The following is a 14,070-nucleotide window of genomic DNA, read 5'->3' as shown; positions in this document are numbered from 1 at the left end:
ACGTGTGTTTATGTGCCACACCCACTTTTCTGTCACCCACATTTCTGCATATATTTTAGACCTTTAATCCCCTACATTGCACACTAGGTTTTTTTTTGGCTATCCTTGGAATGCAACAGTCGGTATTCTTTTGTTTCTGCTGTTTGTAAACAACACGCTTTCAAACACGTGGTTAGTTTTGTTCAAGTGAGATTGCAAATAGTTTTATACTTACGTTTGCACTGCTTGTTTACGTGTGTTTTGTTGTGTTTATTGAAGATGATGGAACGTAAAGGCATTTTCAAGAAACGACAATTTAGAGGAAACAAGTTTAGAAAGCTTTCTGTACAAGAGGTTATGTTGCCTGGCAACAATGTTTCTAATTCTAATTCTTCAACAAGTGCATCATCAAAGAAGCTCTAACCATTTCAAGAGAGTTACAACTAATTTACCGTAAGCAACAAGGGTTGCAGTAACATTATCATAAATTTGAGAATATTGTCAGATGTAATTTCCAAATTTGTACAAGTAGACAGTGTGGTGAGTCATAGAGTGTGAAAATTTGTGAGAGTGCCAGTGGGAGAAAAGGCCTAGCAATTGCCTTGGATTTAATTTGCACTAAATGCTCTGCTGTGATTTTTTTTTTTTAGTTCTTCAAAACCAGATGCAAGTGGCCCTCATGAAATCAATACTAGATTAGTTTATGCCTTATTGGGAAGGGCATGGCTGCAGGGAGAACATTTTGTTCAGTGATGAACATACATCAATCACCAAATAAATTTAAAAAACTTACAGCAATATTAGAAAAAGCTGTATGTGAGGTCAGTGAGGAAAGCATGCTAGAGAAGCAGTGGAAGAAAATGATGGATGTCCGGATATTGCAGTTGCACTTGATGTAAGTTGGCAGAAAAGAGGACATACTTCTCTGAATGGAGTAGTGACTGCCACGAGTGTAGACACCAGTAAAGTGTTAGATGTCGAGATAATGTCAAAATATTGCAAATGTCGTAAAGTCAATGAACATGAAGGACACAACTGTGTGGCTAATTTTAGAGGAACACGTGGCGGTATGGAAGTTCATGGAGCATAACAAATATTTCATCGCACCATAGAAACAAAGAGGTATACGGTACACCAAATATTTGCGTGATGGTGACAGTAAGGCATACAATAATGTGGTGAACTCTAAGCCATATAGAGATGCCATTATTAGCAAAATCGAATGTCTAGGCCATGTTCAAAAACGTTTGGGAACAAGGCTGAGAAAACTAGCTGTTGATATGAGAGGAAAAAAATTAGACGATGGAAAATTTTTGACCGGACCGGGTCGGTTAACTAAAACTGAAATAGAAAACTTGCAGGTATACTATGGGCAGGCAAATGCGAGAAATAAAGAAAATTTGGAAGCAATGAAGAGAGATGTTTGGGCCATATTCTTCCATAAGTCCTCTATTGATGATAAGCCTTGTCATGGATTGTGTCAGGAGAAAAGTTGTGGTGCAAATACAATAGGGGTCAGGCAACTGGAGAATCTTATTCTCACCAGCATTCTCTTCCTGCTACTGTTATTACAGCAATTAAACCTATTTTCAGAGACTTGGCTCATCCTGACCTTCTAAGGAAATGTCTGCATGGGCAGACACAGAACCCAAATGAATGTTTCAACAGCATAATTTGGAACCGCCTTCCTAAAACTGTATTTGTAGGCATGCATACAATGGAACTAGGAGTTCATGATGCTGTTAGTACATTCAATTGTGGTAATATTGGAATGTGTTGGGTTCTGAAAAAGCTGGGAATTAATCCTGGCGAAAATATGAGCACTGGGTTGCAACACTGTGATAAAATGAGGATAGTCGATGCAGACAGGTCTGTATCAAATATGGTCAAGAAAGCAAGAGAAACATCCAGGAAGGTAAAAAAAGAAGAAAAGAAGCTGGAAGACCTGCTAGAGGCCAAAGAAGGGCCATCATATGCAGCAGGACAGTTTTAATTAACTGTAAGTAACAAATTTTTAAAGTTTTTTCTTTAAAGTCAATTTCCCGCAAACTAAAATTTTCAGTACACATGCCTCATTATATCAGAAACTATCATAGATAAATGAATGAAATTTTCAGAGACTCTGCATAACATAAAAAGCCACCTCTGGTACTACACTCATTAATATTCCCCCATTAGGAAGTTTAAAAAAATATATTTTCTGCAGAAAAAAATTAATATATTTTGTTAATCAATTTAAAAAAGCATTTCTTAAAAACTATAAAATGGATAAAGTAGATTTTAGTACAGTTGACTATTAGAATGATGTAACATACAGTAAAAATATTAAGGTCTGCATCAGTTTTTTTCAGAAATGGGTCAAATACTTGCCTAAATTAACATGGGTTAGATAGGCAGGGTGTGGTCCCCTTAAAATCATTATACGTCAGGAAAATAAGAAATCAAATCTCCCAGAAGTACCTGGCTAAAGAAAATTTATGCAATAACACATCTCTGCAATGAACTAAAGACACAACAGATGTGCTTCACCATAAAGCTTACAAATCTCTTCAACTGCCAGAGGCATTCAATATTTTTACACCAGTTTCAGTATAAAAAAGAAAACCAAGCCACTTGAGGCTGTGTTATCTGGGGATGGGGCACACACTCATACTGACAAGAACAAATGACATCACATCTAAGACACCAACTCAAATCACATACTTTCTTGCGCTTGCTGCTAAACATAGCTGCAAACAAAGATCAACACTGTGGAAGGACAGTAAATGCAATGAATAATCCTCAGGGCACTAAAGAAGACTCCAACAGTACTCTGCTTCCTTCAGTCTCTGTAGTGATTATTACTTTGTGCCCAGATAAACTCAATCTATGCAGCAACCGAACCAAAAAGTAAAGTCATTGCAAACCTTGTCATGAAACTCTTGACAAATTTCTAAGCTCTCCTGATTCTGGTCAACATTCCAAGTGAAGCCACAAACTGAGCAGAACTTTTAAAATATTCAAGTAAATTCTACAGATAAAAGTTTATTTTGAAACCTCCTATATGTCATCCCGTATTATTATCAAAATAAATATCATAACAAGTTACCTGAAAACACATTATAATAATGGCACAAAAAGGAAAAAACAAAGTAGGAAAAGTAACATGTGGGTGTCAGAGATGATTTATTCCTGTCTGGTGCTTTAATTTTCAGGGTTTCTAATTACAGATATGAGTACAATTACTAGCTGTGCATGCAAATCCATCACCATTATTCAGCAAGTACAAACCTTTCAAGGGATTTGAAAAAGTGATTCCATGACACATTGCTCGCAGAATTATTTTTCAAGTAACTGAACGCATAGCGGGCTGCTTTTGGTGTCGATGCCAGACTGCAGAGCATCTTCATGTGTGGAACAAATAATGATGGCAACAACTCGGTTCCACCTTCGTACACAAATTTTGAAAGCAGCATCTGTAAATCAAAACATTACAAAAAACGTGAATTTTAAAAAATTAAATAAAAATGCAATATCTGTTAAGCACTGCAGTAATGTGCATTACTGTCCACATGAACAGAATTTCATTATTCAGTCTCATTTGCGTTCATGTTGGTACATAAACTTAAGAACTATCACAAATCAGTCATTTTTTTATCACAAACATATACACTAAGGTGATGTACGGAATTTAATAAACACAAAATTAAAAAAAATTCAGGCAGTGGCATTGGGAACAGGCAGGCGGTAGGATAGCTAGCAGGGGGGGAGCATGCAGTCTGACAGTTTTGTGTTGTCCATCAGCAACAGATTCCAGCTGGGGGAGCTGACGGGAAGGAGACTCAAGTTAAAGAGTAGCAGTAAGAAATATGTAGAAGACTCTGACCATGACTAGCAGGAATAGGAAGAGCAACAATGTCAGGAAGAAGAGAGTACTTCTGCTCAGTTGCAGTCATTGCAGACGTGTAGACCCTCATTCACAGACGTTAGGGGAGGGGTATCAGGTCACAAGCATTCTCAATCTTAGTGCTGAGCTAAATCGAGGCAACTGAGGGTTTACGGCCTTTGTGCGAGTACTTCACAAAAGACGATCAGGTTGTGACAGTGGGTGAGGCAGGGAACATCTTGGGTAGGGACGAGGCATACATCATATGTAGTTACTTGAGTAAGACAGACTCCCTAACTTATGGCACCAACTTGAACACGGTCGAGCTCCTCTGGCGGCACAATCGGCCTCATCTTGGCAGCGACGTACAGTGAATCTACGCAGAGCTGGAGATAGCAATAGCACTGACGACTGCTGGCTAGGTGTACACTGAACTGGTGCCCACGGGGACTATCAGGAGCTGGGCTACACTCTGTACGGTCGTCGCCAACAGTTCTGGGAAAGGGAGGTCGGTGGAGTTAGTAAGTGACGGTATAGGAGGTGGGTGTGGAGCCACACACGGTCAAACACCTGTTGTCACGGATAGGACGACGAGGCCTTTTTTAGGATAAACCGTGACAACACTCTAAAAGAAACAATTCCTCTAAATTTTTCTATACTGCAGTATGCTGCTGATATGTGCTTATACCGATCTGATTCCATAGAGGATTCTACAGTCAGCAATCTGATAGCAGGTAGTAATAGAAGAGGACAATTTTACAAATGCAAATGGCCCTGAAATATCTTCTGTGAAGTCTTCGGTTATTATTTGTTCGAGACAAAATGTGAACCATAATGAAATTCACACAAGGAATTAGTCATTCCGTGCTAAACCATCGGGCAAATTCTTGGGAATGTGGTTCAATTCCAGGATAAGCTGGACTTCTTACATCAATTCCATTCCTAACACTTTCTTCTAATTGTTAACTTTACAATACAGCTGCATCTGGACTTGCCTTGGGACAATGAGATCAAATCCTACAAACACACTATAAGTAGGGGCACTGGAAATGCCTCTCATTTTATGCAGCAATGAGCTTGCAGGCAAATATATACAGGGAAGTACAGTGCCAACAATTGATCCAGTAATTAAGAAATGTGGAATACTACAAGCTCTTTTCGATAACAAAACATTACAGTGATCCCCAGAATTTTTTAGTACTTTTCATATGTTGAAAAATCTATCCAAAAGTATCATAACAATGTGAAGACTTCCTACATATGAACTGCCTTTTCGCCTCTACACATCCTCTGCTCCGGTATTTTATTTGAAATTTAGTGTACACGCTTGGAGCAACCTTAACCTGACAGCCAGTTCTTACCCCTGTGAAAAAGGTAACATTGGGTGTGCTCTCTGGTGTCCAAAAACAGGTAACTACAATCAGCATAAGCTTCCATTATCAAACTCTTCTTGTGCAACAGAAGCAGTGGCAACCACGGAGACCTCCACATACTTTAACAAACGACAAAAGGATTTTGATTATTTCTGATTCAAAAAGCATTCTCAGGGTCACAGGGAGCAAGAACTGGCATAAACAAAGCAATAAACTTGTTAATGACACAGTTCAGAAAATAACAAAATGCTCTCGAGGATAAAAGCTGAAGCAGGTATTTTGCAAAGCGAAATTGTAGACCAGTTGGACTGGAAAACTGCTGCTTGTACACCTGGAGCTTACGTAGATATTCAGATACCAATCACGGACCTCTTACATCAAGTAGAAATGGAAGTCAGATTCTAGTGGGAAGAGGAATGGCAAACATCAGTTGTAAATAAAAGAAAATATTATGGTTGGATACAGCCCCATATACCCTGCTTCTTAAGGTTTCATAACATGTTGGTACATCACAGAGCCATCTGTATAATCACTCAGTTTGGAAGGCAGGAGACGAGGTACTGGCAGAAGTAAAGCTGTGAGTACCGGGCGTGAGTCGTGCTTCGGTAGCCTACTTGGTAGAGCACTTGCCCGCGAAAGGCAAAGGTCCCGAGTTTGAGTCTCGGTCGGGCACACAGTTTTAATCTGCCAGGAAGTTTCACTCAGATGGGATTTAACCATGGCAGCTTTCCATCTCATTTGTTTCATCTACAGCTCAGAAATTAGACATGTGTGGCTACAACAACCAACCATTATGTCTTCACTTGTCCCAAGTTCTATCAAAACAGACAACACTTTCAATAATACATCATTTTTTGGGAGTGCATCCGGAATGTTATTAACTGGTGTACCAATAATTTGGCTGACAACCTTTCAGCCATTCTCAAGGGGAGTCAATTGCAAGAATTTTAACACACTTTACTCTGCAGAGTAAACATGCACGCATAAAAGATAATAATATTGGTAACAAGAGCGTCAGTCACAGACAAGACTTCACTTCTCCAAGAGTAATAGAAAGCAAGTGCAGAGTCGATGAAGCCACAGTGCTTACAAAGTGTGTGTTGTTTTGGCCATCCATAATAATCAACCAAATATTTTGTAAGCACTGCAAATCTGCATCTACATCTACGCGATTACTCTGCTATTCACAATTAAGTGTCTGGCAGAGGGTTCAACGAACCACCTTCAAGCTGTCTCTACCGTTCCACTCTCGAATGGTGCACGGGAAAATAAGCACTTAAATTTTCCTGTGTGAGGCCCGATTTCTCTAATTTTATCGTGATGATCATTTCTCCCTCTGTAGGTAGGTGCCAACAGAATGTTTTCGCAATCGGAGGAGAAAACTGGTGATTGAAATTTTATGAGAAGATCCCTTCCCAATTAAAAAAGACGTTCCCAATGATTTCCACATATCATGTCTGTGACACTATGTCCCCTATTTAGTGATAATACAAAACGAGCCACCCTTCTTTGAACTTTTTCAATGTCATCTGTCAGTCCCACCTGATGCTGATCCCACGCCACACAGCAATACTCAATGAATACAATTGTGAACTGAATTGGGGGGGGGGGGGGGACGACAGGTGTGGCACAAGCAGTTTCTTTAGTAGATCTGTTGCACCTTCTAAGTGTTCTGCCAATGATTTGCAGTCTTTGATTTGCTCTAGCCACAACATTATCAATGTGATCATTCCAATTTAGGATACTTGTAATTATAATCCCTAAGTAGCCTTCAGATTTGTGTGATTTGTTGCCCAATCGAAATTTAATGGATTTCTTTTAGTACTCATGTGAATACCTTCACACTTTTCTTTATTGAGGGTCAATTGAAACTTTTCGCACCGCACAGATATCTTATCTAAATCATTTTGCAATTCATTTTGGTCATCTAGTGACTTTACAAGACGGTAAATGACAGTATCATCTGCAAATAATCTAAGAGGGCTACTCAGATTGTCTCCTATGTCATTAATATATATCAGGAACAATAGAGGGCCTATAAAACTTCCCTGGGGAATGGCAGATATTATGTCTGTTTTACTCGATGACTTTTCATGTATTACTGCGAATTGTGACCTTTCTGACAGGAAATCACGAATCCAGTCGCACAACTGAGGCGATATTCCATAAGCACGCAGTTTAGTTAGAAGATGCTTGTGAGGAATGGTGTTGAAAGCCTCCTGGAAATTTAAAAATATGGGATCAATTTGACATCGCCTGTTAATAGCGCTCATTACATCACGAGTATAAATATCTAGTTGTGTTTCACAAGAACAGTGTTTCCTGAATCAGTGCTGACTGTGTGTCAATAAATTGTTTCCTTCGAGGTAATTCATAATGTTCGAATACAGTATATCTTCCAGAACCCTACTGCAAATCGATGTTAATGATATGGGCCTGTAATTCAGTGAATTACTCCTATTTCCCGTTTTGGGTATTGGTGTGACTTGAGTAATTTTCCAGTCTTTAGGTACAGAACTTTCCACGAGTGAGCAGTTGTATATAATTGCTAAATATCAAGCTATCGCATCACCATACTCTGAAACGAACATGGCTGGTATACAATCTGGAATGGCAGTCAAAGCAAATGGCCAACAGCCGGTGAAAGTGCATAGAAGAAAGCAAAGACCATTTGTCACCTGGTAAAGTTATAGCAACTATCTTTTGGGATTCCCAAGGAACATTCCTTATGGATTACCTAGAAAAAGACACAACCATTACTGGACCACATTATGCTTCATTGTTGGTTCATTTGAAATGTGCACTGGCTGAATAAAGACCTAGGTTGGCATGCAAAAAAGTGCTCTTTCATCTGGCTAATGCACCACCCCATACATTAGCGATCTTTCTTTCTTTCTTTCTTTTGCTTGCGCCTTTTTTCCCGCGGATATGCAGGGTCGGCATGGTTAATCGGATGTGGCAATGTTAGTGTAAGGGGTAGCCAAGTGCCCTTCCTGCCACCACCCCGTACCTCCAGGGATGGAATTAGTGTACCCCAACTGTCTGCAATGAGTGTAATCCATGAAACAGTGCGAAAGTGTTCAGATGTCTGCGAGCCGTGTAACTGAGGCGGGACATGGGGACCAGCCTGGTATTCACCTAGGGGGATGTGGAAAACTGCCTAAAAAACACATTCAGGCTGGCCAGCACACCGGCCCCCATCGTTAATACGCTGGGCGGATTCAATCCGGGGCCGGCATGCCTACCCGAGTCCAGGGAGCAGCGCGTTAGTGCTCTCGGCTAACCTGGCGGGTCCCATACATCAGCGATAACAATGGCGAAAGTGCTCGAGTTGGGCTTTGAACTGGTTCCTCATCTGCCCTATTCAACTCACTTCTTCCCATTCCTTGACTTGAAACAACGGCTTGCTGGGAAGAAAGTTTCAATTAATGAGGCAGTGATAGTTGCAGTCAACAAGTATTTTGCAGAGTTTGACATAATCTATTTCTCCAATGGGATGAAATACCTGGGGGATCACTAGACCAACAGCATATCTCATATAACAACATTTTTTTCTCACTTTTTTACCAGACTTATCAAACCACCCTTGCGTCTAAAAACTGGCCATCCTTCCTGCACCGAGTGAGTACCTCTATCTACCAATCTGCAGCACTTATCAGGGAAAACACTACCAAGTATTTCACTAGTGGTTCAATACATAATCATGGAACAAGAGCCAGTTTGGGCTAACATTTGCCAAGGAAAAAGAAACAAAAAACTTAAAACAACATTTTCTGTTATGGAATAGGATTGCGTAATACACTGGCCAAGGAAATGAACGAGATTACTAATATATATTTGTTCAAGAAGGCAGCTAGATTACTAATATGTATCTCTTCAAGAAGGCAGCTAAGACATTTTTCATAAGTAATTCATACTACACAAATATAGACTACTTGGAAGACTGAGATAAGTGGTTGATAATGAAAGGGGATAACTACAACACCCTGTTTCATTTCAATACATATTCACAGTTCATTGCTTTCACAAGAAAATCAAATGTCAAGTTCTAAATTGCATGATAGTAATGTACCATCATTCTCCTGAGTACATCATCACTCATCCTGGGGTGGATGCGGACTCAGTTATTCAGATGGTAAAATGAAATGTCATGTGGCTAGGCCCTCCCGTCGGGTAGACCTGACACCTGGTACAAGTCTTTTGAGTTGACGCCAATTTGGCGAGTTGCATGTTGGTGGGGACGATATTATGATGATGATGATGATGATGATGATGAAGACAACACAACGTCCCTGAGAGGAGAAAACCTCCAACCCAGCCGGAATCGAATCCGGGCCCCATTGCATGGCATTTGCGTTGTGCTGACCGCTCAGCTAATGAGGTGAGGCGAACATTCAGGTGGTCAAAGAAAGGACAGGAAGATTTACATGGAGCGTAGTTGGATGTTTGCAGCCCTTGTGTTAGTTTCCCGAACAGATTGAAGTTAGTGCAAGGGGCACAGCAGCATCTTCATTGTCAGAAGACATCAGTGGGTATCCTAACTGTGTGCGGCGATAATGTGAATCAATATATATTATTTCTCAAGTCAATACCCCTTTTTCTCACCACATACTAATCATACAGGGATGTATCATGTATCGCTAGAAAGGTTTTCTAACCGGCTTCTGATATCACATATCGATTTTGCACTAAAACTTACTATTTGTGGAAAATTGTAACATAAAAGAGACTTTTAACTTACCACAGGCAAAAGGGCATCATACCTGTACTTTATGAAGCTCAGTGATTATTCATGAATAACTGACTCCTTTTTCATATTACCTTATTACAAGTAGTATTTTATTTGAAACTTCCTGGAAGATTAAAATTGTGTGCCAGACCGAGACTCTCGAACTCGGGACCTTTGCCTTTTGCAGGCAAGTGCTCTACTGAAGAGAAAGGATATTGTGGAGACATGGCTTGGCCACAGCCTGGGGGAAGGACTGATTTGCTTTTTTGACACTTGGGATATGATGCATAAAGAATTTGTTCATCCAGGACACACTGTCAACCAATTGTTTTACAAAAATGTCCTTGAGAGACTCAGAAAAAGGGTGAATTTGATTCTGGATTATTTTATTTGTTTTAAAATACTTCTTAACTGGACAATTTGCATACAGCACTGTCAGACAATAACCATGACCACTATCATAGTCCATCTCTGCCAAACATACAAACTGACTTTTCTAAACGAACATATTTTCCAAAATGACAAACGTCCTGTAGAATTCTTACACTGATTAGATCCATCAGGATTACCACCACATTAACTTATACTAAAGAAAAACATTATTGCGCTGCTGATAAGAAACCTGAACACTAGACAGGGCTTAGTCAATGGATCACACATGGTTGTAAAACAACTCAACTTATTTCCGATTAATATTCAGCTCATTGACACTGGGAAAACTGTTGTAATACCATGGATAAATTTAACACAAACAAACATGCCTTTTCAACTGACAAGTAGACAGTTGTCTATTAAAACTGCATTTGCAATCGCTACAAACAAATCACAGGGACAAACACTTCAAATACTGGGACTGTATTTACCAAATCCCGTCTTGGGTCGTGATCAATTGTATGCAGCCTTTTCACTGGTGACTAGATCAACTAACTTTTTTATATCCTTTAAAAAAATAAAAAACAAAAAGTACACGAACATTACATTCTGACGTCAAGTATTGTTCACAACAAGGAAGTGTAGTGCTCTGTAAAGAATTTTGTTTAAAATTATGTGTATGGAAATGTGTGTGAGAAAAGTAATAAGACTGACGACACCGTGTGCGATCTGACAATGCTTTGCTGTTCTTCTAGTGCAGACCAGTGTGTTCATCCCTTCCAGATACTCAGTATGGGTTTCAGCTCCATACAGCCATCACATGATTTTCGAAAGGGCCATCACTCAAGTTGTGTTTTTATTGTATGCTACGAGAATGGAACAGCAGAATTTAGAGGAACATTATGCCATCAATTTTTGTGCTAAACTCGGCGAATCTGTGAGTGTGAGCTTTGAAAAATTGAGAAACAGGCCTATGGGGAACATTCCTTATATCAAGAGCACAAGTGTTTCACTGGCACAAATCATTTTTGGAAGGCAGAGAACATGGTGAAGATGAGCCTCTCTCAGGGAGACTTCAAACTTCAAAAAACAACAAACAGGTGTATGCTCTTGTGAGATCACACTGATGTTTAACAATAAGCACGGTGGATGACCTGTTAAACACTTTCACTGTACATCAAATTTTGACCACAGTTTTGGCCAAAATTATGCCGCAAAACCTCACAACCGAGCAGAAGGGCAATCAATGAAACATGTGTTGATAATCTTGAGAGGATTGACAATGAGCACGAGTGGTTCATTCATGTGACCACAGGTGATGAATGCTGCATTTTTTATTACGATCCTGAGATAAGGTGGCAAAGTGAGAAGTGGCACAATCGGACATCATCTCAGGCAAAGCAAGCTCGAATGAGCAAATCAAAGATCAAAACAATGCCGATTTGCTTTTCTGACAGTCGGGGTATCATGCATAAATAATTTATTCCCACAGGACAAATGCCAGCCAAGTGTTTTACAAAGACATCCACGTGAGACTCAGGGAATTTTTGACCGCGAAAGATATTCCTGTTGTTCCACACCCCCTATTCAATGATTTGAGACCTCGTGACGTTTTCTTTTCCCAAAATTGACAAATGTCTTAAACGGATATATTTTGGGACTCTCGAGAACATTCAAAAGAATGTGAGTGACATGTTAAAGACCCTACCACGGGAAGCCTCTCATCACTACTATCAAGACTGGGATTGACGACTCCACCAGTCTACAGCTGCTGAAGGGAAGAAGAGAAATACTTTCAAGGGGACAATATTGTTGTTTGAAAAAATAAAAACTCTGATAGATAAAAAAAACAGTCATTACTTTCCTCACACCCCTTGAATCATAAATTCTTGATTTAAAACTATAGAAGTGCGAAAGTTTCCCATGGGTCCCCTGGTTGTATGCAAATCTAAAAACATTGTACACAGGTACCAACTGTATGAGGTACTTCAGCTTGTAGCGGTTCACCTACTTTTATTTCTTCGTTTGTTGTCCTCAGCGTCAATGTACTGCGTTGCTACACTGGCTGAAAAATAGGGTTTGTAATTTGAACAATGACTACAGTAAATAATGTAGTCGACAGGTGCACAGTTACGTTTCACAGATGTTTACTTTCATTTTTCACAACCCCTCATATACACATTTAATATGGCCAATGCATTATTGTTTAACTTTCCATAAGCCTCATTAATAGTTTGCAGGTGAACATCCACATACTGCTACAATAGTTTACTGTTGAACATTAATGAGCAGTAAAAACATAACCACAAATTCACAGTTTTTTCGGAATAATCAAGTATGTATGGAATAGATGCTGTCATTGCTTTAACACATGGCCTATTAGTGTAACATTTATTTCGCTGTTAAGTTGATGCACTGTCGTCGTTCTAACCAACACACAATCCTCGTCTGAAACTTGGTCATGGACTGACTGTCTTGGGACCAAAAATTGGGCCCTTACATATCATCACAATAATAGGTACTGAAACTATGCAATGTTTAAAGTTAAATTTACAGAAATTACAATTAAAACTTAACTTATTAAATTAACTCAATGCATCAAAAAATTACGGCTTTTTAACAGTTTCTTCTACTTCAAGAGTTAGGCCAAATTATTTGTTTAAATGATGAAATTAACAAGTATAGTTACTTAAACAATACTTCTGACAAAACTGTTAATTACTTTGGAATTAATTAAGGTCTGGCTTTGCTAACATGTTTTTGAACAGAGCCAAATAAATACTTTAAGAATACTTTTAGTTGTTCCTCCAAATGCTTATAACTAGTACAGAATCTATATTTGTTAATAAGTCAACAATAGAATTTAAGTTACAAAACGATTACTGATTTCACCCAATAACAGAAGATACTAACTAGAAATAGTTAAAATTAGAAAATCAATTATTAGAAAATCAATTATATACATAAAACTAAGCTTGAAATTAGACCTGGTGTTATCTTCTTTAAAACTGAGGGGCCAACATTTCTCTTTTATGGAAATGCAGATAATATTCACGTATGTTAATGTTAACTTGTTAAAATTGAAGAATGAATTTTTAATTTGTCAGACGGCAAAACAAGAGGGGAAGTAAAAATATCCCAGCTTGCTTCGTCACAAGCTGTAAAGACATTAACCTCACATTCAGGAGGTTGAAGTTCACTGTGCAAAGCCATTCTCATTTTGGTTTTCTCTTGTTTTTCCTACAACACTTCAGGCAAATGCCAGGACAGTATCTTCCTCAAGGCTACCATCAATCACCTGTCCTATCCTCTGAGAGCTTGTATTCTGTGTATACTGAGCTTCTTAGTTTTGTTGTATTACCACAACAAGTACTATATCATTGTTAGATGATCTCTGGGTGAATAAAAATAAATAAAATAACTCAAAATAATTACCAGAAATGTCTACTCCCCAAGACACTCCAATACACGGTATGTCACATGGAAAAGAAATCGCTCTTTGCTGTCACAAGATTTTTCCGACGTGAATTTCAAAGGGAGCCACCAGGCATTACGACAATTAAGGCTCGGTATGACAAGTTCCCAGCCCCTGGGAGTGTAAGCAGATAGTCATGTTATGGCAGAAAATGAGCATCTGATAAAATGGCAGAGCACACCAGAGAGACCTTCCAAAGAAGCCCATCACAGTCAGTTTGCAGAGCATCACAAGAGTGAAACATCCCTCATTCACCAATTTACAAGATGCTGCATCA

The 14,070-nt window shown here is 39.1% G+C and overlaps 1 protein-coding gene across 1 annotated transcript in view; it reads right to left on the bottom strand.

The window, feature by feature from the left end:
- The window catches only part of LOC124795177 (nuclear pore complex protein Nup205-like), a 295,244-nt gene that overhangs the window by 139,704 nt on the left and 141,470 nt on the right, over positions 1 to 14,070 (bottom strand). The window contains exon 11 of the mRNA XM_047259077.1: positions 3,250 to 3,434. Coding sequence (XP_047115033.1) covers positions 3,250 to 3,434 — 185 coding nt within the window. The remainder of the gene's footprint in view (positions 1 to 3,249; positions 3,435 to 14,070) is intronic.

Source organism: Schistocerca piceifrons, chromosome 4 (genome assembly GCF_021461385.2).
Source record: "Schistocerca piceifrons isolate TAMUIC-IGC-003096 chromosome 4, iqSchPice1.1, whole genome shotgun sequence".
In the NCBI taxonomy this organism is placed as follows: Eukaryota; Metazoa; Arthropoda; class Insecta; order Orthoptera; family Acrididae; genus Schistocerca; species Schistocerca piceifrons.
This window is presented reverse-complemented; position numbering and strand designations above follow the sequence as displayed.